General features: G+C 45.6%; 1 protein-coding gene and 1 long non-coding RNA gene across 7 annotated transcripts in view; both read right to left on the bottom strand.

Annotated features, from left to right (window-relative positions):
- The window catches only part of ALS2CL (ALS2 C-terminal like), an 85333-nt gene extending 59090 nt beyond the window's left edge, over positions 1-26243 (bottom strand). For 4 of the 6 annotated variants that reach the window (XM_038755776.1, XM_038755780.1, XM_038755779.1 and 1 more), the window contains exons 1-6: positions 20043-20072; positions 18350-18541; positions 14014-14215; positions 8604-8669; positions 4665-4824; positions 2050-2181 (exon numbers count right to left, since the gene is read on the bottom strand). In XM_038755776.1, the coding sequence (XP_038611704.1) occupies positions 2050-2181; positions 4665-4824; positions 8604-8669; positions 14014-14215; positions 18350-18470 (681 nt within the window). In that variant the 5' untranslated portion in view covers positions 18471-18541; positions 20043-20072. Of the gene's footprint in view, positions 1-2049; positions 2182-4664; positions 4825-8603; positions 8670-14013; positions 14216-18349; positions 18542-20042; positions 20073-26225 lie in introns of those variants that run through there. The other 2 variants (XM_038755777.1, XM_038755778.1) reach the window with 2 other exon arrangements.
- An 18-nt stretch (positions 26244-26261) lies between these two features.
- The window catches only part of LOC119936260, a 14985-nt gene continuing 14575 nt past the window's right edge, over positions 26262-26671 (bottom strand). The window contains exon 3 of the long non-coding RNA XR_005453688.1: positions 26262-26297. This is a non-coding gene — a long non-coding RNA (uncharacterized LOC119936260). The remainder of the gene's footprint in view (positions 26298-26671) is intronic.

Below are 26671 nucleotides of genomic sequence, written 5' to 3' on the forward strand. Positions count from 1 at the left end.
ACACAGGAAGTGCTCAATAAATACAATTGATTGATTGATTGATTGATTGATTGAGCGCTTCCTGTGTGCAGAGCACTGGACTGGGCGCTTGGGACGGACAAGTTGGCAACATCTAGAGACGGTCCCTACCCAACACCGGGCACCAATCAATCAATCAATCGTATTTATTGAGCGCTTACTGTGTGCAGAGCACTGGACTAAGCGCTTGGGAAGGACAAGTTGGTAACATATAGAGACGGTCCCTATCCAACAGCAGGCACCATTCATTCATTCATTCATTCAATCATATTTATTGAGCGCTTCCTGTGTGCAGAGCACTGGACTGAGCGCTTGGGAAGGACAAGTTGGCAACATCTAGAGACGGTCCCTACCCAACAGCGGGCACCAATCAATCAATCGTACTTATTGAGCGCTTACTGCGTGCAGAGCACTGTACTAAGAGCTTGGGAAGAACAAGTTGGCAACATCTAGAGACGGTCCCTACCCAACAGTGGGCTCACAGTCTAGAAAGGGGAGACAGAGAACAAAACCAAACATATCAACAAAATAAAATAAATAGAATAGATATGTACAAGTAAAATAAATAGAGTAAAAAATATGTACAAACATATACATATATACAGGTATATATTCATTCATTCATTCATTCATTTAATCGTATTTATTGAGCGCTTCCTGTGTGCAGAGCACTGGACTGAGCGCTTGGGAAGGACAAGTTGGCAACATCTAGAGACGGTCCCTACCCAACAGCGGGCACCATTCATTCACTCATTTATTCAGTCGTATTTATTGAGCGCTTCCTGTGTGCAGAGCACTGGACGGAGCGCTTGGGAAGGACAAGTTGGCAACATCTAGAGATGTTATCTACTGTTATTATTATCATTATTATTATTATTATTATTAAGGGCTGGATGAGGGACTCACAGCCACATCTTGTATTCACCCCCCAGCGCTTAGAACAGTGCTCGGCACCTAGTAAGCGCTTAACAAATACTGTTTTGATTATTATTATAATTATTATGATTAAGGGCTGGATGAGGGACTCACGGCCACCCCTTGTATCCTCCCCCAGCGCTTAGAACAGTGCTCGGCACCTAGTAAGCGCTTAACAAATACCGTTGTGATTATTATTATAATAATTATTATGATTAAGGGCTGGATGAGGGACTCACGGCCACACCTTGTATTCACCCCCCCAGCGCTTAGAACAGTGCTCGGCACCTAGTAAGCGCTTAACAAATACCGTTATGATTAGTATTATAATTATTATGATGAAGGGCTGGATGAGGGACTCACGGCCACACCTTGTATTCACCCTCCAGCGCTTAGAACAGTGCTCGGCACCTAGTAAGCGCTTAACAAATACCGTTATGATTAGTATTATAATTATTATGATTAAGGGCTGGATGAGGGACTCACGGCCACACCTTGTATCCTCCCCCAGCGCTTAGAACAGTGCTCGGCACCTAGGAAGCGCTTAATAAATACCGTTATGATTAGTATTATAATTATTATGATTAAGGGCTGGATGAGGGACTCACGGCCACACCTTGTGTTCACCCCCCAGCGCTTAGAACAATGCTTGGCACCTAGTAAGCGCTTAACAAACACTGTTTTGATTATTATTATAATTATTACGATTAAGGGCTGGATGAGGGACTCACAGCCACACCTTGTATCCTCCCCCAGCGCTTAGAACAGTGCTCGGCACCTAATAAGCGCTTAACAAATACCGTTATGATTATTATTACAATAATTATTATGATTAAGGGCTGGATGAGGGACTCACGGCCACACCTTGCATTCACCCCCCAGCGCTTAGAACAGTGCTCGGCACCTAGGAAGTGCTTAACAAATACCGTTATGATTATTATTATAATTATTATGATTAAGGGCTGGATGAGGGACTCACGGCCACACCTTGTATTCACCCCCCAGCGCTTAGGGCAGAGCTCGGCACCTAGTAAGCGCTTAACAAATACCGTTATTATTATTATTATTATTATTTTATTATTATTATTATTATTAAGGGCTGGACGAGGGACTCACGGCCAGCTTGGGTCCCAGGGTCTTCCACAGGGCCTGGGTGGCCGAGGCGTCGTCCAGGGCTTGGGCGAGGTAGGTCTGCAGGTTGCCGAATTGCTGGGCCGCCTGGGCCACCAGCTCCCGCCCAGGGTCCCCCTGGATGGGGGACAAAGTTTTGGGGGGTCAGGGGGGAAGCCTGGGGGGGGAGGGAAAAGTTTAGGGGGGTCAGGGGGGAAGTCTAGCGGTCAGGGGCAAAGTTTGGGGGGTCAGGGGGGAAGTCTGGGGGTCGGGGGCAAAGTTTGGGGGGATCGGGGGGAAGTCTGGGGGTCTGGGGTAAGGTTTAGGGGGTCGGGGGCAAAGTCTGGGGGGTCAAGGGGAAGCCTGGGGGTCGGAGGCAAAGTTTGGGGGGTCAGAGGGGAAGCCTGGGGGAGGGGGCAAAGTTTGGGGAGTCAGAGGGGTAGCCTGGGGGCCGGGGGCAAAGTTTGGGGGGTCCAGGGGGACGTTTGGGGGTCGGGGGCAAAGTTTAGGGGGATCAGGGGGGAAGCCTGGGGGGTGAGGGCAAAGTTTAGGGGGGTCAGGGGGGAAGTCTAGGGGTCGGGCGCAAAGTTTGGGGGGTCAGGGGGGAAGTCTGGGGGTCGGGGGCAAAGTTTGGGGGGGTCGGGGGGGAAGCCTGGGGGTGAGGGCAAAGTTTGGGGAGGTCAGGGGGGAAGCCTGGGGGTCGGGGGGAAGTTTGGGGGGTCAGAGGGGAAGCCTGAGGGCGAGGGCAAAGTTTGGGGGATCGGGGGGAAGCCTGGGGGTCGGGGGCAAAGTTTGGAGGGTCGGGGGCATGTCTGGGGGTCGGGGCAATGTTTGGGGGGTCAGGGGGGAAGCCTGGGGGGTGAGGGCAAAGTTTTGGGGGGTCAGGGGGGAAGCCTGGGGGGTGAGGGCAAAGTTTGGGGTGTCAGGGGGGAAGTCTGGGGGTCTGGGGTAAAGATTGGGGGGTCAGGGGGAAGTCTAGGGGTCGGGGGAAAGGTTTGGGGGGTCAGGGGGGAAGGCTGGGGGTCGGGGGCAAGGTTTAGGGGGTCGGGGGGAAGCCTGGGGGGTGAGGGCAAAGTTTGGGGGGTCAGGGGGGAAGGCTGGGGGTCGGGGGCAAAGTTTGGGGGGTCAGGGGGGAAGGCCGGGGGTAAAGTTTGGCGGGGTCAGGGGGAAGCTTGGGGGTCGGGGGCAAAGTTTGGGGGGTCAGGGGGGAAGTCCGGGGGTCGGGGGCAAAGTTTAGGGGGTCAGGGGTGAAGCCTGGGGGTCGGGGGCAAAGTTTGGGGGTTCGGGGGGAGGCCCAGTGGTCGGGGGCAAAGTTTGGGGGTCAGGGGGGATTTGGGGGCAAAGTTTGGGGGGTCGAGGGCAAAGTTTGGGGGTTCATGGGGGAAGCCTGGGGGTCACAGATGAGATATCCAGGAGAGGGATCTCTAAGCTCATCATGGAGAAGCATTGTCGCTCAGTGGAAAGAGCCCGGGCTTGGGAGTCAGAGGTCGTGGGTTCGAATCCCGACTCTGCCACTTGTCAGCTGGGTGACTTTGGGCAAGTCACTTCACTTCTCTGGGCCTCAGTTCCCTCACCTGGAAAATGGGGAGCAAGACTGTGAACCGCAAGTGGGACAACCTGATCACCTTGTATTCCCCCCCCAGCGCTTAGAACAGTGCTCTGCACATAGTAAGTGCTTAATAAATGCCATCATCATCATCATCATAGAACAGTGCTGGGCACATAGTAAGCGCTTAACAAATACCATCATCATCATTATTATTATTATTTGTTAAGCGCTTACTATGTGCCAGGACTGTGAGCCCCACAAGGGACAACCTGATCACCTTGTATCTATCTCAGCGCTTAGAACAGTGCTTGGCACATAGTAAGCGCTTAACAAATACCATCATTATTTTTATTATTATTTGTTAAGCGCTTATTATGTGCCTGGACTGTGAGCCCCACATGGGACAACCTGATCAACTTGTATCTATCTCAGGGCTTAGAACAGTGCTTCGCACATAGTAATCGCATAGTAAATGCCATCATTATTATCATTATTGTCAGCTGTGTGACTTTGGGCCAGTCACTTCACTTCTCTGGGCCTCAGTTCCCTCATCTGTCAAATGGGGATGAAGACTGTAAACCCCCTGTGGGACAACCTGATCACCTTGTATCTCCCCCAGGGTGCTTAGAACAGTGTTCGGCACATAGGTAAGTGCTTAACAAATACCATTATTATTATTATTGTTATTATTATTATTATTATTATTTGTTAAGCGCTTAACAAATGCCATTATTATTATTATTATTATTATTATTATTATTATTTGTTAAGCGCTTAACAAATACCGTCATTATTATTATTATTTGTTTACCATTATTATTATTACTATTATTATTATTATTATTTGTTAAGCGCTTACTATGTGCCAGGACTGTGAGCCCACCATGGGACAACCTGATCACCTTGTATCCCCCCGCAGCGCTTAGGACAGCGCTTGGCATATAGTAAGCGCTTAACAAATACCATCATTATGATTCTTATTATCCGAGTGAATGGATGAGGCGGGGAGGGGGCCCCTGGGGTCCTCAGTTTCCCCTCCAGAGCCGGAAGTGGGATGTGGGGAGGTTGTTACCTGAGGCAGGGCGATGCTGAGGCTCAGCAGGGCGGGCACGTAGCGGTGCAGGTGGTCGACGGCCGGCTGGAGCAGCACGTGTCGCAGAGCGTTGGCCGCCTGGGCGGGGGCGGGGGGCAGCAGGGGCCGCAGGGCGTCCAGACAGCTCCCACAGGCCAAGCTGAGGGGGGGGAAGAAAGAAGAAGAAGAAGTAGAAAAGAAGAAGAAAAGAAGAAGTAGAAAAGAAGAAGAAAAGAAGGAAGAAGAAGGAAGAAGAAAGAAGAAGGAAGAAGAAAGAAGAAGGAAGAAAGAAGACCAACCGGCTCAGTTCTACTCACGGCTCGCCTCCTCCAGGAAGCCTGCCCTGATTCAGCCCCCCCACAAGGCACTGCCGTCTAGTTCTACACACTTATTACTCTCTGAGTTCTACACAGTCATTACTCTATATTAATTGGACCTATTTCTTACTCTATTTTATTTGTACCTAGTTATTACTCTATTTTATTTGTACCTAGTTGTCACTCTGTTTTGTTGGTAACTAGTTATTACACTGCTTTGTTGGTACCTAGTTATTACTCTGTTTTGTTGGTACCTAGTTATTACTCAGTTTCGTTGGTACCTAGTTGTTATTCTGTTTTGTTGGTACCTAGTTATTACTCTGTTTTGTTGGTACCTAGTTGTTACTCTGTTTTGTAGGTACCTAGTTATTACTCTGTTTTGCTGGTACCTAGTTATTACTCTGTTTTGTTGGTAACTAGTTATTACTCTGTTTTGTTGGTAACTAGTTATTACTCTGTTTTGTTGGTACCTAGTTATTACACTGCTTTGTTGGTACCTAGTTATTACTCTGTTTTGTTGGTACCTAGTTATTACTCAGTTTCGTTGGTACCTAGTTGTTATTCTGTTTTGTTGGTACCTAGTTATTACTCTGTTTTGTTGGTACCTAGTTATTACTCTGTTTTGTTGGTACCTAGTTGTTACTCTGTTTTGTTGATAACTAGTTATTATACTGTTTTGTTGGAACCTAGTTGTTATTCTGTATTGTGGGTACCTAGTTATTACTCTGTTTTGTTGGTACCTAGTTGTTACTCTATTGGTACCTATCTGTTACTCTATTGGTACCTATTTGTTATTCTATTTTATTGGTACCTATCTGTTACTCTATTTTATTGGTACCTACCCGTTACTCTACTTTATTGGTACCTATCTGCTAACTCTATTTTATTTGTACCTATTTGTTACTCTATTTTATTTTTGTACCTATTTGTTACTCTACTTTGTACCTATTTATTACTCTATTTTATTTGTACCTGTTACTCTACTTTGTAGCTATTTATTACTCTATTTTTGTACCTATTTGTTACTCTATTTTATTTGTACCTATTTGTTACTCTATTTTATTTTTGTACCTATCTGTTATTCTACTTTGTACCTATTTATTACTCTATTTCATTTGTACCTATTTGTTAGTCTATTTTTTTTGTACCTATTTGTTTCTCTACTTTGTACCTCTTTATTACTCTATTTCATTTGTACCTATTTGTTACTCTATTTTATTCCTGTACTTATTTGTTTCTCTACTTTGTACCTACTTATTACTCTATTTCATTTGTACCTATTTGTTACTCTATTTTATTTCTGTACCTATTTGTTACTCTACTTTGTACCTATTTATTACTCGATTTTTGTACCTATTTGTTACTATTTTATTTCTGTACCTATTTGTTACTCTATTTTATTTGTACCTATTTGTTACTCTATTTTATTTTTGTACCTATTTGTTACTCTACTTTGTACCTATTTATTACTCTATTTCATTTGTACCTATTTGTTACTCTATTTTATTTTTGTATCTATTACTCTATTTCATTTGTACCTATTTGTTAACTCTATTTTATTTTTGTATCTATCTATTACTCTATTTTATTTGCACCTATTTGTTACTCTATTTTATCTGCACATCGTTGTTACTCTATTTTATTTGTACATAGTTATTACTCCATTTTATTTGTACATAGTTATTACTCTATTTTATTTGTACATAATTATTACTCCCCGGCCCCGCCCACTCCGCGCCCTTCTCACCTCTGGCCAGCAGGGGGCGCCACCAGACCACTCGGGGAAATCATTCATTCATTCATTCATTCATTCATGCATGCATTCAATCGTACTTATTGAGCGCTTACTACGTGCACAAGATCGGGGTGGGGGGGTTGGCGGGGGCTCCTCCGGAGGCCAAAGAGACGCCGCCAAAATTAGCTACTTTCCTTTCCCCCTCCAGGCTATCAATAATCAATTATTATTACCATTATCATCATTATTATTATATTTTTAAGCACTCACTACGTGCTAATCACTGTTCTAAGCGCTGGGGGGGATACTTTCCTTCCCCACGCAGGTTACTAATCATCATTATTTGTATTATTATTACAGTATTTGTTAAGCGCTTACTATGTGCCAAGCACTGTTCTAAGCGCTGAGGGGGATACTTCCTTTCCCCCCCACGTTATTAATAATAATAATTTTTATTATTATTATGGTATTTGTTAAGCGCTTACTATGTGCTAAGCACTGTTCTATGCGCGGGGGAGGGATCCTTTCCTTCCCCACCCAGGTTACTAATAATCATTATTTGCATTATTATTACAGTATTTGTTAAGCGCTCACTATGTGCTAAGCACTGTTCTAAGCGCTAAGGGAGATACTTCCTCCCCCCCACGTTATTAATAATTATTTTTTATTATTATTATGGTATTTTTAAGCGCTTACTATGTGCTAAGCACTGTTCTAAGCGCTGGGGGGATCCTTTCCTTCCCCACCCAGGTTACTAATAATCATTATTTGTATTATTATTACGGTATTTGTTTTGAGCACTTACAAATTGTCTTGTTTTGAGAAAAGTATCCCCGCCAGCGCTTAGAACAGTGCTTGGCACACAGTAAGCGCTTAAAAAATACCATCATTATTGTTATTATTCTCCGGGCCTCAGTGACCTCATCTGTCAAATGGGGATGAAGACCGTGGGACCCCGTGGGCCAACCTGATCACCTTGTATCCCCCCCAGAGCTTAGAACAGTGCTTGGCACATAGTAAGCGTTTAACAAATGCCATCATGATTATTATTATTATTCTCCAGGCCTCAGTGACCTCATCTGTCAAATGGGGATGAAGACTGCAAGCCCCCCGTGGGACAACCCGAACACCTTGTATCCCTCCCAGCGCTTAGAACAGTGCTTGGCACATAGTAAGCGCTTAACAAATGCCATTATAATTATTACTATTATCTGCCAAATGGGATGAAGACTGTGAGCCCCCCGTGGGACAACCCGATCACCTTGTATCCCCCCCGGCGCTTAGAACAGTGCTTGGCACATAGTAAGCGCTTAAAAAATGCCATTATTATTATTACTACTCTCTGCCAAATGGGGATGAAGACTGTGAGCCCCCGGTGGGACAACCCGATCACCTTGTATCCCCCCCAGCGCTTAGAACAGCGCTTGGCACCTAGTAAGTGCTTAACAAATACCATCATTATTATTATTATTCTCCGGGCCTCAGTGACCTCATCTGTCAAATGGGGATGAAGACCGTGAGCCCCTCGTGGGACGGCCTGATCACTCTGTGAGCTCCCCAGTGCTTAGAAGGGTGCTTGGCACATAGTAAGCGCTTAACAATACCATCATTATCATTATTATTATTTGGACGGCGCGATACAGCAGCAAAGAGTGGCCGTCCCCGGCTGGAGGGGCGTCTACACTGGGGCCTAGGAATGGGGAACGCCACCGCCGGCCCAATCAATCAATCAGTCGTATTTATTGAGCGCTTACTGTGTGCAGAGCACTGTACTAAGCGCTTGGGAAGTACAAGTTGGGCCCAGCTGGGGAGGGGAGGGGAGGGGCGTCTTCTTGGGTCTCCGTCCAGTGGCCCACCCCCCGTCCCACTCCGCGGGGAGACCCTCACCTCTTCTTTTTGGCCGCCCACTGGAAACACTGCAACACCACGCAGTCGGTGAAGGCCTCGAAGTATCTAGGCGTGAAAGAGAGGATCAATCAATCAATCAATCGTATTTATTGAGCGCTTACTGTGTGCAGAGCGCTGGACTGAGCGCTTGGGAAGTCCAAGTCGGCAACATCTAGAGACGGTCCCTCCCCAAAAGTGGGCTCACAGTCTAAAAGACAGTGGAGGAGGAAGAGGTTGGCCATCGGACGGCCAACAAATAGCGGGTCGGAGAGGAGTGTAAAGATCACTGCAGAGAAGCAGCGTGGCTCAGTGGAAAGAGCCCGGGCTTGGGAGTCCGAGGTCCTGGGTTCTAATCCCGGCTCCGCCGCCTGTCGGCTGGGTGACTTGGGGCGGGTCACGTCACTTCTCCGGGCCTCAGTTGCCTCATCTGGAAAATGGGGATGAAGACTGGGAGCCCCCCGGGGGACAACCTCATCACCTTGTAACCCTCCCCCAGCGCTTAGAACAGTGCTTGGCACATAGTAAGCACTTAACAAATACCAACATTATTATTATTATTATTGTTCTGTGGGCCTCAGTTCCCTTATCTGTCAAATGGGGATGATGACTGCGAGCACCACGTGGGACAACCTGATCATTTTGTCTCCCCCCAGCGCTTAGAACAGTGCTTGGCACCTAGTAAGCGCTTAACAAATGCCATTATTATTATTATTAACTTGTACCTATTTATTCTATCTTGTACATATTTATTCTATTTATTTCATTTTGTTAACATGTTTTAACTTGTACCTATTTATTCTATCTTGCACATATTTATTCTATTGATTTTATTTTGTTAATATGTTTTGTTAACTTGTACCTATTCTATCTTGTACATATTTATTCTATTTTATTTTGTTAATGTTTTGTCAACTTGTACATATTTATTCTATCTTGTACATATTTATTCTATTTATTTTATTTTGTTAATGTTTTAACTTGTACATATTTATTCTATCTTGTACATATTTATTCTATTTATTTTATTTTGTTAATGTTTTAACTTGTACATATTTATTCTATCTTGTACATATTTATTCTATTTATTTTATTTTGTTAATGTTTTGTTAACTTGTACATATTTATTCTATCTTGTACATATTTATTCTAGCTATTTTATTTTGTTAATATGTTTTGTTATTAACTTGTACATATTCATTCTATCTTGTACATATTTATTCTATTGATTTTATTTTGTGAATATGTTTTGTTATTAACTTGTACATATTTATTCTATCTTGTACATATTTATTCTATTGATTTTATTTTGTGAATATGTTTTGTTATTAACTTGTACCTATTTAGTCTATCTTGTACATATTTATTCTATTGATTTTATTTTGTGAATATGTTTTGTTTTGTTGTCTTTCTCCCCCTTCTAGACTGTGAGCCCACTGTCGGGTAGGGACCGTCTCTACCTGTTGCTGACTTGTACTTCCCAAGCGCTTAGTCCAGTGCTCTGCACACAGTAAGCGCTCAAAAAATACAACTGAATGGATGAATATTAACAAAATAAAATAGAATAAATATGTACAAGTAAAATAAATAGAATAATAAATATGTACAAACATATATACAGGTGCTGTGGGGCACATGTTAAGTGCTCTGTACACAGTAAGCGCTCAAAAAATACGACTGAATGGATGAATATTAACAAAATAAAATAGAATAAATATGTACAAGTAAAATAAATAGAGTAATAAATATGTACAAACATATATACAGGTGCTGTGGGGCACATGTTAAGGGCCTAACAAATACCACAGTTATATTATAATTATTAGTAGTATTATCACTGATTGGGCTGCCCCTTGAATTAATTGTCCCAGCAGCAGGAGGAAGGAAAGGATGATCGCCAAGCCCATTTCACAGAGGGGGCAACTGAGGCTCAAGGGATCCGAAAACCCCAGATCAGGCTAGATCAGACTCAAACTTCCCCATTAATCCATCATCTGAACCTCCCCCATTGCTCATCATCATCATGAACGAAACCAGACAACAAAACAAAACCTATTAACAAAATAAAATGGAATAAATATGTACAAGTAAAGTAAATAAAGAGTAATAAATATGTACAAACATATATACATATATACAGGTGCTGTGGTGCACATGTCTTGTCTACCTTCTAGACTGTGAGCCCGCTGTTGGGTAGGGGACCGTCTCTATATGTTGCCAATTTGGACTTCCCAGGCGCTTAGTACAGTGCTCTGCACACAGTAAGCGCTCCATAAATACGATTGAATGAATGAATGAATACCACAGTTATAATTATTAGTAGTAAGCGCTCAATAAACACGATTGAATGAATGAATGAATACCACAGTTATAATTATTAGTAGTAAACGCTTAATAAATATGATTGAATGAATGAATGAATACCACAGTTATAATTATTAGTAGTAAGCGCTTAATAAATACGATTGAATGAATGAATGAACACCACAGTTATAATTATTAGTAGTAAGCGCTCAATAAACACGATTGAATGAATGAATACCACAGTTATAATTATTAGTAGTAAGTGCTTAATAAATACGATTGAATGAATGAATGAATGCCACAGTTATAATTATTAGTAGTATTATCACTGATTGGGCTGCCCCTTGAATTAATCCAGTCCCAGCAGGAGGAAGGAAAGGATGATCGCCAAGCCCATTTCACAGAGGGGGAAACTGAGGCTCAAGGGATCCGAAAACCCCAGATCAGGCTAGATCAGACTCAAACTTCCCCATTAATCCGTCACTGAACCTCCCCTATTTCTCATGAATGAAACCAGACAACAAAACAAAACATATTAACAAAATAAAAGAGAATAAATATGTACAAGTAAAATAGAGTAATAAATATGTACAAACATATATACATATATACAGGTGCTGTGGGGCACATGTTAAGCGCCTAACAAATACCACAGTTATAATTATTAGTAGTATTATCATTGATTGGGCTGCACCTTGAATTAATTCAGCCCCAGCAGCAGGAGGAAGGAAAGGATGATCGCCAAGCCCATTTCACAGAGGGGGAAACTGAGGCTCAAGGGATCCGAAAACCCCCCGATCAGGCTGGATCAGACTCAGACTTCGCCATTAATCCCTGTATATATGTATATATGGTTGTACATATTTATTACTCTATTTATTTATTTATTTATTTTACCTGTACATTTCTATCCTATTTATTTTATTTTGTTGGTATGTTTGGTTTTGTTCTCTGTCTCCCCCTTCTAGACTGTGAGCCCACTGTTGGGTAGGGACTGTCTCTATGTGTTGCCAATTTGTACTTCCCAAGCGCTTAATACAGTGCTCTGCACATAGTAAGTGCTCAATAAATACGATTGATTGATTGATTGATTAATAAATACGATTGAATGAATGAATGAATACCACAGTTATAATTATTAGTAGTAAGCGCTTAATAGATACGATTGAATGAATGAATACCACAGTTATAATTATTAGTAGTAAGCGCTTAATAAATACGATTGAATGAATGAATGAATACCACAGTTATAATTATTAGTAGTATTATCATTGATTGGGCTGCCCCTTGAATTAATCCAGTCCCAGCAGCAGGAGGAAGGAAAGGATGATCACCAAGCCCATTTCACAGAGGGGGAAACTGAGGCTCAAGGGATCCAAAAACCCCCGATCAGGCTGGATCAGACTCACACTTCCCCATTAATCCATCGCACCTCCCCGATTGCTCATCATCATCATTATTGGAATCAGACAACAAAACAAAACATATTAACAAAATAAAATAGAATAAATATGTACAAGTAAAATAAATAGAGTAATAAATATGTACAAACATATATACATATATACAGGTGCTGTGGGGCACATGTCTAGTCTACCTTCTAGACTGTGAGCCCGCTGTTGGGTAGGGGACCGTCTCTACATGTTGCCAATTTGGACTTCCCAAGCGCTTAGTACAGTGCTCTGCACACAGTAAGCGCTCCATAAATACGATTGAATGAATGAATACCACAGTTATAATCATTAGTAGTAAGCGCTTAATAAATACGATTGAATGAATGAATGAATACCACAGTTATAATTATTAGTAGTAAGCACTCAATAAACACGATTGAATGAATGAATGAATACCACAGTTATAATTATTAGTAGTAAGCACTTAATAAATTCGATTGAATGAATGAATGAATACGACATTTATAATTATTAGTAGTAAGCGCTTAATAAATATGAATGAATGAATGAATACCAGTTATAATTATTAGTAGTAAGCACTTAATAAATTCGATTGAATGAATGAATGAATACGACATTTATAATTATTAGTAGTAAGCGCTTAATAAATATGAATGAATGAATGAATACCAGTTATAATTATTAGTAGTAAGCACTTAATAAATTCGATTGAATGAATGAATGAATATGACATTTATAATTATTAGTAGCAAGCGCTTAATAAATATGAATGAATGAATGAATACCAGTTATAATTATTAGTAGTAAGCGCTTAATAAATACGATTGAATGAATGAATGAATACCACAGTTATAATTATTAGTAGTAAGCGCTTAATAAATACGATTGAATGAATGAATGAATACCACAGTTATAATTATTAGTAAGCGCTTAATAAATACGAATGAATGAATGAATACCACAGTCATAATTATTAGTAGTATTATCACTGATTGGGCTACCCCTTGAATTAATCCAGTCCCAGCAGCAGGAGGAAGGAAAGGATGATCGCCAAGCCCATTTCACAGAGGGGGAAACTGAGTCTCAAGGGATCCGAAACCCCCAGATCAGGCTAGATCAGACTCAAACTTCCCCATTAATCCATCATCGAACCTCCCCCATTGCTCATCATCACCATGAACGAAACCAGACAACAAAACAAAGCATATTAACAAAATAAAATAGAATAAATATGCACAAGTAAAATAGAGTAATAAATATGTACAAACATATACACATATATACAGGTGCTGCGGGGCACCTGTTAAGCGCCTAACAAATACCACAGCAATATTATAATTATTAGTAGTATTATCACTGATTGGGCTGCCCCTTGAATTAATCCAGTCCCAGCAGCAGGAGGAAGGAAAGGATGATCGCCAAGCCCATTTCACAGAGGGGGAAACTGAGGCTCAAGGGATCCGAAAACCCCCCGATCAGGCTGGATCAGACTCAGACTTCCCCATTAATCCATCGCACCTCCCCGATTGCTCATCGTCATCATTCATTCATCGTATTCATTGAGCGCTTCCTGCGCGCAGCGCACTGTACTAAGCGCCTGGGAAGTCCAAGTCGGCAACATATAGAGACGGTCCCTACCCAACCTTGGGGTCACAGGCTGGAAATTAAACCAGAAAACAAGAGGAAACACTCACCGCACGTAGGCGTCGAGGAAGAGCGGGGTCTCCCGGAGGACGAGGAGGCCGTCGAGGCCCCCGGCCTCCGGATGGTGTAGCCTCCTCTTCAGGCCGCGGAGGCCGGCCTCCGTCAGCTGCTGGACGGCCCGGTGGCGTTCACACAACTCCCGAAGCAGCTGCACGTGCTCTGGCTCCTTGGGGTCCGCCGCATCTGGGGACCCTTTCCCGCCCACCAGCCCTGGTTCATTCATTCCGTCGTATTTATTAATGATAATAATAATAATGATAGCAGTTATTAAGCGCTTACTATGTGCAAAGCACTGTTCGAAGCGCTGGGGAGGTTACAAGGTGATCAGGTTGTCCCACAAGGGGTTCCCAGTCTTCATCCCCATTTTACAGCTGAGGTCACTGAGGCCCAGAGAAGTGAAGGGACTTGCCCAAAGTCACCCAGCTGACAGTTGGCGGAGCCGGGATTTGAACCCACGACCTCGGACTCCAAAGCCCGAGCTCTTTCCACTGAGCCACGCTGCTATCATCTTAATAAATGATAGCATTTATTAAGCACTTACTACGTGCAAAGCACTGTTCTAAGCGCTGGGGAGGTTACGGGGTGATCAGGTTGTCCCACTTGGGGCTCCCAGTCTTCATCCCCATTTTCCAGATGAGGGAACTGAGGCCCAGAGAAGTGAAGTGGCTTGCCCAGAGTCACCCAGCTGACAAGTGGCGGAGCCGGGATTTGAACCCACGACCTCGGACTCCAAAGCCCGGGCTCTTTTCCACGGAGCCACGCTGCTTCTCCTATTGACCCTGGTCCATTCCTTCATTCGTTCGATGGTATTTATTGAGCGCTGACTGTGTGCGGAGCACTGGACTGAGCGCTTGGGAAGGACAAGTCGGCAACAGAGAGAGGCGGTCCCTACCCGACAGCGGGCCTTACTATGTGCCGAGCACTGTTCTAAGCGCTGGGGGGGATACAAGGTGATCAGGTTGTCCCACGGGGGGCTCACAGTCATCATCCCCATTTGACAGATGAGGGAACTGAGGCCCAGAGAATAATAATAATGATGATGGTATTCGTTAAGCGCTTACTAGGTGCCGAGCACTGTTCTAAGCGCTGGGGGGGATACAAGGTGATCAGGTTGTCCCACGGGGGGCTCACAGTCGTCATCCCTGTTTGACAGATGAGGGAACTGAGGCCTAGAGAATAATAATGATAATAATAATAATAATAATAATAATAATAATAATGGCATTTGTTAAGCGCTTACTATGTGCCGAGCACTGTTCTAAGCGCTGGGGGGGAGACAAGGTGATCAGGTTGTCCCCGTGGGGCTCACAGTCGTCATCTCCGTTTGACAGGTGAGGGAACTGAGGCCCAGAGAATAATAATAATAATAATGATAATGGCAATTGTTAAGTGCTTACTATGTGCCGAGCACTGTTCTAAGCACTGGGGGGGGGGGGGGAGGTACAAGGAGATCAGGTTGTCCCACGGGGGGCTCACAATCTTCATCTCCGTTTGACAGATGAGGTCACTGAGGCCCAGAGAATAATAATAATAATGATGATAATGGCATTTGTTATGCGCTTACTATGTGCTGAACACTGTTCTAAGTGCTGGGGGGATACAAGGTGATGAGGTTGTCTCATGTGGGGCTCACAGTCTTCATCTCCATTTGACAGATGAGGTCACTGAGGCCCAGAGAATAATAATAATAATGATGATAATGGCATTTGTTATGCGCTTACTATGTGCTGAACACTGTTCTAAGTGCTGGGGGGATACAAGGTGATGAGGTTGTCTCATGTGGGGCTCACAGTCTTCATCTCCATTTGACAGATGAGGGAACTGAGGCCCAGAGAATAATAGTAATAATAATGATAATGGCATTTGTTATGCGCTATGTGCCAAGCACTGTTCTAAGCGCTGCAGGGATATAAGGTGATCAGGTTGTCCCACGGGGGGCTCACAGTCGTCATCTCTGCTTGACAGATGAGGGAACTGAGGCCCAGAAAATAATAATAATAATAATGGCATTTGTTAAGCACTCACTATGTGCCAAGCACTGTTCTAAGCACTGGGGGGGATACAAGATTACGTTGTTGTCCCACGTGTTGCTCACAGTCTTCATCCCCATATGACAGATGAGGGAACTGAGACTCAGAGAATAATAATAATAATAATAATGACATTTGTTAAGCGCTCACTATGTGCCGAACACTGTTCTAAGCACTGGGGGCGGGGGGGGGATACAAGATTACCTTGTTGTCCCACATGTTGCTCACAGTCGTCATCCCCATTTGACAGATGAGGGAACTGAGGCTCAGAGAATAATAATAATAATTGGCATTTGTTAAGCGCTTACTATGTGCCGAGCACTGTTCTAAGCGCTGGGGGGGATACAAGGTGATCAGGTTGTCCCACCGGGGGCTCACAGTCGTCATCCCCGTTTGACAGATGAGGGAACTGAGGCCCAGAGAATAATAATAATAATAATAATAATGATAATGGCATTTGTTAAGTGCTTACTATGTGCCGAGCACTGTTCTAAGCGCTGGGGGGGATACAAAGTGATCAGGTTGTCCTACGGTGGGCTCACGGTCTTCATCCCCATTTGACAGGTGAGGGAACCGAGGCACAGAGAAGTGAAGTGACTCGCCCAAAGTCACACAGCAGACAAGTGGCGGAGCTGGGGTTAGGTAATAATAATGGTGGTATTTGTTAAGCGTTTACTATGCACCAAGCACTGTTCTAAGTGCTGGGGTAGACACAAGGTGATCGGGTTGTCCCCTGTGGGGTTCACAATCTTCATCCCCATTTGACAGATGAGGGAACTGAGGCCCAGAGAAGTGACTGGCCCAAAGTCACACAGCTGACAAGGGGCGGAGGCGGGATTAGAACCCACGACCTCGGACTCCCAAGCCCGGGCTCTACCCACTGAGCCACACTGCTTCTCACAACGATGATGATGATGATAATAATAATAATGATAACAATAATAATAATAGTATTTGTTAAGCGCTTATGATGGGCCAAGCACTGTTCTAAGCGCTGGGGGAGATAGAGAAGCAGCGTGGCTCAGTGGAAAGAGCCCGGGCTTTGGAGTCCGAGGTCATGGGTTCAAATCCTGGCTCCGCCAACTGTCAGCTTGGTGACTTTGGGCGAGTCACTTCACGTGGCTCAGTGGAAAGAGCCCGGGCTTTGGAGTCAGAGGTCACGGGTTCGAATCCCGGCTCCGCCAATTGTCAGCTGGGTGACTCTGGGCAAGTCACTTCACTTCTCTGTGCCTCAGTTCCCTCATCTGTAAAACGGGGATGAAGACTGTGAGCCCCCCGTGGGACAACCTGATCACCTTGTAACCTCCCCAGTGCTTAGAACAGTGCTTGGCACATAGTAAGCGCTTAATAAATGCCATTATTATTCCCCCTTCTAGACCGTGAGCCCACTGTTGGGTAGGGACCGTCTCTATACGTCGCCAACTTGGACTTCCCAAGCGCTTAGTCCAGTGCTCTGCACGCAGTAAGCGCTCAATAAATACGATCGAATGAATGAATGAACTTCTCTGGGCCTCAGTTCCTCATCTGGAAAATCATCATCATCAATCGTATTTATTGAGCGCTTACTATGTGCAGAGCACTGGACTAAGCGCTTGGGAAGTACAAACTGGCATCATATAGAGACAGTCCCTACCCACCAGTGGGCTCACAGTCTAAAAGGGGGAGACAGAGAACAAAACCAAACATACTGACAAAATAAAATAAATAGATATGGACAAGTAAAATAAATAGAGTAATAAATCTGTACAAACATATATCCATGTATACAGGTGCTGTGGGGAAGGGAAGGAGGTAAGGTGGGGGGGATGGAGAGGGGGACGAGGGGGAGAGGAAGGAAGGGGCTCAGTCTGGGAAGGCCTCCTGGAGGAGGTGAGTTAGTTTGGCAAATGGGGATTAGGATTGTGACCTAATCACTCTGTATCCTCCCGGCACTCAGAACGGTGCTTGGCACATAGTAAGCGCTTGATACCTCCTTCCCTTTCCCACAGCACCTGTATATATGTATATATGTTTGTACATATTTATTACTCTATTATTTATTTATTCATTCATTCATTCATTCATTCATTCATTTATTTTCCTTGTCCATATCTATTCTATTTCTTTTATTTTGTTAGTATGTTTGGTTTCGCTCTCCGTCTCCCCCTTTTAGACTGCGAGCCCACCGTTGGGTAGGGACTGTCTCTATATGTTGCCAATGTGGACCGCTCAGTACGGTGCTCCGCACACAGTAAGCGCTCAATAAATACGATCGATGACGACGATGATAGACGCCACCATCCAGCGTGGGACTCACCTGCCTCCAGGAGGGGCCGGAAGAGGAGGTTGTCGACTTGGGCCAAGGAGGCGGCGAAGGCCTCCTCCAGCCGCAGCAGGGCCGTCTCCTCGGGGGCACACGCGCTCCCGTCGGTGGCCATCCTCCGTCCAGCGCTCCGAGGCGCTCAGTCCAGTGCCCTCCACGCCGTCAGCGCTCAGTAAATAGGACTGGCTGAATGAACAAAAAGGGGGACCGATCAATACCACCGATCGCGCCGCGGTGGGGGGCCCGCCGGCCTAGAACTCGCCCCCCGGGGAGTCCCCAAGTCTGTGAGCCCGCTGTCGGGTCGGGACCGTCTCTAGATGTTGCCAACTTGGACTTCCCAAGCGCTTAGTACAGTGCTCTGCACACAGTAAGCGCTCAATAAATACGATTGATGATGATGATGGTCATCCCAGCGACCCGGGTTTCCGGGGGGACGGGCCCTACTTAGAACAGTGCTTTGCACGTAGTAAGCGCTTAACAAATGCCGTCTGGGAGTATTATTCTGGGAGTAATAATAGTAATAATGATGGCATTTATTAAGCGCTTACTAGGTGCCAAGCACCGTTCTAAGCGCTGGGGAGGTTACAAGGTGATCAGGTTGTCCCACGGGGGGCTCACAGTCTTCATCCCCATTCGACGGATGAGGGAACTGAGGCCCAGAGAAGTGAAGTGACTTGCCCAAGGTCACACAGCTGACAACTGGCAGAGCCGGGAGTCGAACCCATGACCCCTGACTCCAAAGACCGGGCTCTTTCCACTGAGCCACGAGAAGTCACAGCGCGAGCCCATCGTTGGGTCGGGACCGTCTCTAGATGTTGCCAGCTTGGACTTCCCAAGCGCTTAGTACAGTGCTCCGCACACAGTAAGCGCTCAATAAATACGATTGATGATGATGATGGTCATCCCAGCGACCCGGGTTTCCGGGGGGACGGGCCCTACTTAGAACAGTGCTTTGCACGTAGTAAGCGCCTAACAAATGCCGTTAACATATAGAGACGGTCCCGACCCAACAGCGGGCTCGCACTGGGACTTCTCGTGACTCAGTGGAAAGAGCACGGGCTTTGGGGTCAGGGGTCATTCAGTCATTCATTCGGTCGTATTTACTGAGCGCTTCCTGTGTGCAGAGCACTGTCCTAAGCGCTTGGGAAGTCCAAGCTGGCAACATATAGAGACGGTTCCTACGCAACGATGGGCTCACGCTGTGACTTCTCGTGGCTCACTGGAAAGCTGACGAGTGGCGGAGCCGGGATTTGAACCCATGACCTCTGACTCCAAAGCCCGAGCTCTTTCCACTGAGCCACGCAGCTTAACAAACGCCATCATTTATTTATTTTTAATTTGGAGTCGGAGGCCATGGGTTCAAATCCCGGCTCCGCCACTCGTCAGCTGTGTGGCTTTGGGCGAGTCGCTTCACTCCTCTGGGCCTCAGTTCCCTCAGCTGTAAAATGGGATGAAGACTGGGAGCCCCACGGGGGACAACCTGATCACCTTGCATCCTCCCCGGCGCTTAGAACAGCGCTCGGCACATAGTAAGCGCTTAACAAATGCCATTATTATTATTAGAAATAAATAATAACGGACCTTGGACAAGCGCTTTAGCGCCTGTGGACTTGGGTGCCGTCTTCTGCGCTCAGTCGTATTGAGCGCTTACTATTCATTCATTCATTCGTATTTATTGAGCGCTTACTGTGTGCAGAGCACTGGACTAAGCGCTTGGGAAGTCCAATTTGGCAACATCTAGAGACGGTCCCTACCCAACAGTGGGCTCACAGTCTAGAAGGGGGAGACAGACAACAAAACCAAACATCTTAATAAAATAAATAGAATAAACGTGTACAAATAAATAGAGTAATAAAAAAGTACAAACATATATACAGGTGCTGTGGGGAGGGGAAGGAGGCAAGGCAGGGAGGATGGGGAGGAAGGAGGGGGCTCAGTCTGGGAAGGCCTCCTGGAGGAGGTGAGCTCTCAGTAGGGCTTTGAAGGGAATAATAAATGCCATTATTATTGTGTCGTCCGGGTGACCCGGTTGCCCGAACCCGTCGGTCCCTTCCCCCGCTTGAGGCCTCGTTGGGCCTCAAAATGTGCGGAGCACTGTAGTAAGCGCTTGGGCGAGGACGATACGACGGAGTTTATAACAGAGTTAAGCGGCCCCAAGACGGGCTCCTCCACACCCAAATTCCTCCACACCCAAATTCCTCCACACCCACTGGAAGCAAACATCCTCTCCCCCCGTAAAGCCCTTCCCCGAGGCCTCTATTCGTTAAGCGCCTACTATGTGCCAGGCACTGTACTAAACGCCGGGGCCGACCCAAGCCAATCGGGTTGGACTCAGTCCCTGCCCCCCCGTGGGGCTCGCTGTCTTCGGCCCCACTTTCCAGATGAGGGCACCGAGGCCCAGGGAAGGGAAGTGACCGGCCCAAGGTCACCCAGCAGACGAGCGGCGGGGCCGGGATTCGAACCCGGGTCCTTCTGAATCCCAGGCCCGGGGTCTAACGGCGAGGCCGCGCTGCTTCTCGCTCTCCTTCCACTCGCCGCCTGGTGCTGGGTCAGTCAGTTAATCGTATCTATTAATAATAATGATAATAATGATGGCATTTGTTAAGCGCTTACTATGTGCCAAGCACTGTTCTAAGCGCTGGGGGGAATACAAGGTGATCAGGTTGTCCCACGGGGGGCTCACAGTCTTAATCCCCATTTGACAGAAGAGGGAACTGAGGCTCAGAGAAGTTAAGTGACTTGCCCAAGGTCGCACAGCAGACATGTGGCGCAGCTGGGATTCGAACCCATGACCTCTGACTCCAAAGCCCGGGCTCTTTCCACTGCGTGCACAGCACTGTACTAAGCGCTTGGGAAGACCAAATCGGCAACATATAGAGGTCCCTACCCAACAACAGGCTCCCAGTCTAGAAGGGGGCGAAGGGGGTACAGTGCTCTGCACACAGTAAGCGCTCAATAAATACGACTGAATGAATGCCCGGCTCCGCCTCTTGTCAGCTGGGTGACTTTGGGCAAGTCACTCAACTTCTCTGTGCCTCAGTTCGCTCATCTGGAAAAGGGGGATGAAGAATAATAATGATGGTATTTGTTAAGCGCTTACTACGTGCAGAGCACTGTTCTAAGCGCCGGGGGGGATACAAGGTGATCAGGTGGTCCCTCGCGGGGCTCACAGTCTTCATCCCCATTTGACAGATGAGATAACTGAGGCACAGAGAAGTGACTTGCCCAAAGTCACACAGCTGACAATTGGCGGAGCTGGGATTTGAACCCATGACTTCTGACTCCAAAATAGAAATAAATGATGGCATTTGTTAAGCACTTACTATGTGCAGAGCACTGTTCTAAGCGCTGGGGGGAATACAAGGTGATCAGGTTGTCCCACGTGAGGCTCCCAGTCTTCATCCCCATTTTACAGATGAGGGAACTGAGGCCCAGAGAAGTTTTAAGTGACTTGCCCAGTCACACAGCTGACAATTGGCGGAGCTGGGATTTGAACCCGTGACCTCTGACTCTAAAATAGAAATGAATAAATGATGGCATTTGTTAAGCGCTTACTATGTGCCAAGCACCTTTCTAAGCACTGGGGGAGATACAAGGTGATCAGGTTGTCCCCCATGGGGCTCACAGTCTTCATCCCCATTTTACAGATGAGGGAACTGAGGCACAGAGAAGTGAAGTGACTGGCCCAAAGTCACACAGCTGACAACTGGCGAAGCTGGGATTTGAACCCGTGACCGCTGACTCCAAAATAGAAATAAATAAATGATGGCATTTGTTAAGCGCTTACTATGTGCCAAGCACTGGGAAGGATATGAGGTGATCAGGTTGCCCCATGCGGGGCTCACAGTCTTCATCCCCATTTTACAGATGAGGGAACTGAGGCACAGAGAAGTGAAGTGACTGGCCCAAAGTCACACAGCTGACAATTGGTGGAGACTGGATTTGAACCCACAACCTCTGACTCCAAAGCCCAGGCTCTTTCCGCTGAGCCACCCTGTAAGCCCCTCGTGGGACAACCTGATCACCTTATATCTACCCCAGCGCTTAGAACAGTGCTTGGCACATAGTAAGCGCTTAATAAACACCATTATTATTACTATGAATGTACTCAGCGCTTGGGAGAGTCCAATACAGCATTAAACAGACACATTCCCTGCCCAGAATGGGCTCGCAGTCCCGACACAAATAAATCAATCATATTTATTGAGCGCTTACCGTGTGCAGAGCACTGTACTAAGCGCTTGGGAAGTACAAGTTGGCAACATATAGAGACGGTCCCGACCCAACAGTGGGCTCACAGTCTAAAAGTCTAAATAAATAAAGTGATAGATTGCACTGCACAGGGGAAAAATCGATCGATCGATCGATTCATTCACTCATTCAATCGTATTTACTGAGCGCTTACTTTCCCGACACAAATAAAGTGATAGATTGCACTGCACACGGGGAAAATCGATCAATCGATCGATTCATTCACTCATTCAATCGTATTTACTGAGCGCTTACTGTGCGCAGAGCACTGGACTAAGCGCTTAGAAAGTACAATTCTGATAGAGAAGCAGCGTGGCTCAGTGGAAAAAGCCCGGGCTTTGGAGTCAGAAGTCGTGGGTTCAAATCCCGACTGCGCCAATTGTCAGCTGGGTGACTTTGGGCGAGTCACTTCACTTCTCTGGGCCTCAGTTCCCTCATCTGGAAAATGGGGATTAAAACTGTGAGCCCCCCATGGGACAACCTGATCACCTTATAACCCCCCAGCGCTTAGAACAGTGCTTTGCACATACTAAGCGCTTAATAAATGTCATTATCATCATTATTATTATTATTACAATTCTGACAGAAAAGCAGCGTGGCTCAGTGGAAAAAGCCCGGGCTTTGGAGTCAGAAGTCGTGTGTTCAATTCCTGGCTGCACCAATTGTCAGCTGGGTGACTTTGGGCGAGTCACTTCACTTCTCTGGGCCTCAGTTCCCTCATCTGTAAAATGGGGATTAAAACCGTGAGCCCCCATGGGACAACCTGATCACCTTATAACCCCCCAGCGCTTAGAACAGTGCTTTGCACAAACTAAGCGCTTAATAAATGTCATTATTATTATTACAATTCTGACAGAAAAGCAGCATGGCTCAGTGGAAAGCACTGTTTTAAGCGCTGGTGGGGGGTTATAAGGTGATCAGGTTGTCCCATGGGGGCTCAAAGTTTTCATCCCCATTTTACAGATGAGGGAACTGAGGCCCAGAGAAGTGAAGTGACTTGCCCAAAGTCACACAGCTGACAATTGGTGCCACTGGGATTTGAACTCACAACTTCCAGCTTCCTGTTCTAAGCACCACCCCAGTGCTTAGAACAGTGCTTTGCACATACTAAGCGCTTAATAAATACGATTGATGATGATGATAAATGTCATTATTATTATTATTATTATTACAATTCTGACAGAAAAGCAGCATGGCTCAGTGGAAAAAGCCTGGGCTTTGGAGTCAGAAGTTGTGAGTTCAAATCCCAGTGGCACCAACTGTCAGCTGTGTGACTTTGGGCAAGTCACTTCACTTCTCTGCGCCTCAGTTCCCTCATCTGTAAAATGGGGATGAAAACTTTGAGCCCCCATGGGACAACCTGATCACCTTATAACCCCCCACCAGCGCTTAGAACAGTGCTTTGCACATAGTAAGCACTTAATAAATGTCATTATTATTATTATTATTACAATTCTGAGCGCGGCTCAGTGGAAAAAGCCCAGGCTTTGGAGTCAGAAGTCGTGGGTTCAAATCCCGGCGGCGCCAATTGTCAGCTGGGTGACTTTGGGCGAGTCGCAACTTCTCTGCGCCTCAGTGACCTCACCTGTCAAATTCAATCGTATTTATTGAGCGCTTGCTGTGTGCACAGCACTGTACTAAGCGCTTGGGAAGTCCAAGTTGGCAACATCTAGAGACGGGCCCTACCCGACAGCGGGCTCAAACGGGGACGAAGACCGTGAGCCCCGCGTGGGACAACCTGATCACCCTGGAACCTCCCCCGGCGCTTAGAATAGCGCTTGGCACATAGTAAGCGCTTAGTAAGTGCCATCATTATTATTATTATTGCAATTTTGATGGATTGGGACGCCCAAGATGTCCAGAGGCCGGAGAGGGAGAGGGTCGGAGGAAGAGGGGACGAGGCCCGACTTACCTGGCTCCAAGTTGGTATTTCCTGGGTTCCCCGCGTCCCTGCTGGGGTGAGTCACCCCGGGGGCCGCCCACCTCCCTGACTAACCAGGCAGGAACCTTCCTTCCTTCAGTCGTATTTATTGAGCGCTTACTGTGTGCAGAGCACTGTACTAAGCGCCTGGGAAGTCCAAGTTGGCAACATCTAGCGACGGTCCCCACCCGACAGCGGGCTCACAGTCTAGAAGGGGTAGACGGGAGGGGAGGTTCAGTGGAGAAATAATCATAATCATGGTATTTCTGAAGCGCTTACTACATGCCAGGCACTGTAATAAATAATAAGAATAATGGCATTCATTCATTCATTCAATCACATTTATTGAGCGCTTACTGTGTGGGGGAGGTTCGGTGGAGAAATAATCATAATCACGGTATTTTTGAAGCGCTTACTACGTGCCAGGCACTGTAATAAATAGTAATGGCATTTACTCATTCATTCAATCGTATTTATTGAGCGCTTACTGTGTGGGGGAGGTTCGGTGGAGAGATAATCACAATCATGGTATTTCTGAAGCGCTTACTACAACGTGCCAGGCACTGTAATAAATAATAACAATAATGGAATTTATTCATTCATTCAATCGTATTTATTCATTCATTCATTCTTTCAATCGTATTTACTGAGCGCTTACTGTGTGCAGAGCACTGTACTAAGCGCCTGGGAAGTCCAAGTTGGCAACATATAGCGACGGTCCCCACCCGACAGCGGGCTCACAGTCTAGAAAGGGGAGACGGAAGGGAAGGTTCAGTGGAGAAATAATCATAATCATGGTATTTCTGAAGCGCTTACTACGTGCCAGGCACTGTGATAAATAATAATAATAATAATAATAATAATAATAACGGCATTTATTCATTCTTTCAATCGTATTTATTGAGCGCGTGTGGGGGAGCTTCGGTGGAGAAATAATCATAATCATGGTATTTCTGAAGCACTTACTACATGCCAGGCACTGTAATAAATAATAATAATAATGGCATTTATTCATTCATTCAATCACATTTATTGAACGCTTACTGTGTGGGGGAGGTTTGGTGGAGAAATAATTATAATCATGGTATTTCTGAAGCGCTTACTACATGCCAGGCACTGTAATAAATAATAACAATAATGGCATTTATTCACTCATTCAATCGTATTTATTGAGCGCTTACTGTGTGGGGGAGGTTCAGTGGAGAAATAATCATAATCATGGTATTTTTGAAGCAGTTACTACATGCCAGGCACTGTAGTAAATAATAATAATAATAATAATAATAATAATGGCACTTATTCATTCATTCAATCGTATTTATTGAGCACTTACTGTGTGCAGAGCACTGTACTAAGCGCCTGGGAAGCCCAAGTTGGCAACATATAGCGACGGTCCCTACCTGCCAGCGGGCTCACAGTCTGGAAGGGGGAGGTTCGGTGGATAATCATAATCATGGTATTTCTGAAGCGCTTACTACGTGCCAGGCATTGTAATAAATAATAACAATAATGGCATTTATTCATTCATTCAATCGCATTTATTGAGCGCTTACTGTGTGGGGGAGGTTCAGTGGAGAAAATCATAAATAATCATAATCATGGTATTTCTGAAGCGCTTACTACGTGCCAGGCACTGTATTAAATAAGAACAATAATGGCATTTATTCATTCATTCAATCGCATTTACTGAGCACTTACTGTGTGGGGGAGGTTCAGTGGAGAAATAATCATAATCACGGTATTTCTGAAGCGCTTACTACGGGCCAGGCACTGTAATAAATAATAACAATAATGGCATCTATTCATTCATTCAATCGTATTTATTGAGCGCTTACGTGTGGGGGAGGTTCAGTGGAGAAATAATCATAACCATGGTATTTCTGAAGCGTGTGTGTGTGTGTGTGTGTGTGTGCGGACGAGAGAGAGAGATTGTGTGTGTGTGTGTGTGTGTGTGGACGAGAGAGATACTGTGTGTGTGTGTGTGTGTGTGTTGTCGTCCCACCGCCAGAGTGTGAGAGAGAGAGTGTGTGTGTGTGCGTGTGTGGGAGAGAGACTGTGTGTGTGTGTGTTGTCGTCCCACCGCCACAGTGTGAGACAGTGTGTGTGTGTGTGTGTGTGTGTGTGTGTGTGGACGAGAGACAATG

Source organism: Tachyglossus aculeatus, chromosome 13 (genome assembly GCF_015852505.1).
Source record: "Tachyglossus aculeatus isolate mTacAcu1 chromosome 13, mTacAcu1.pri, whole genome shotgun sequence".
In the NCBI taxonomy this organism is placed as follows: domain Eukaryota; kingdom Metazoa; phylum Chordata; class Mammalia; order Monotremata; family Tachyglossidae; genus Tachyglossus; species Tachyglossus aculeatus.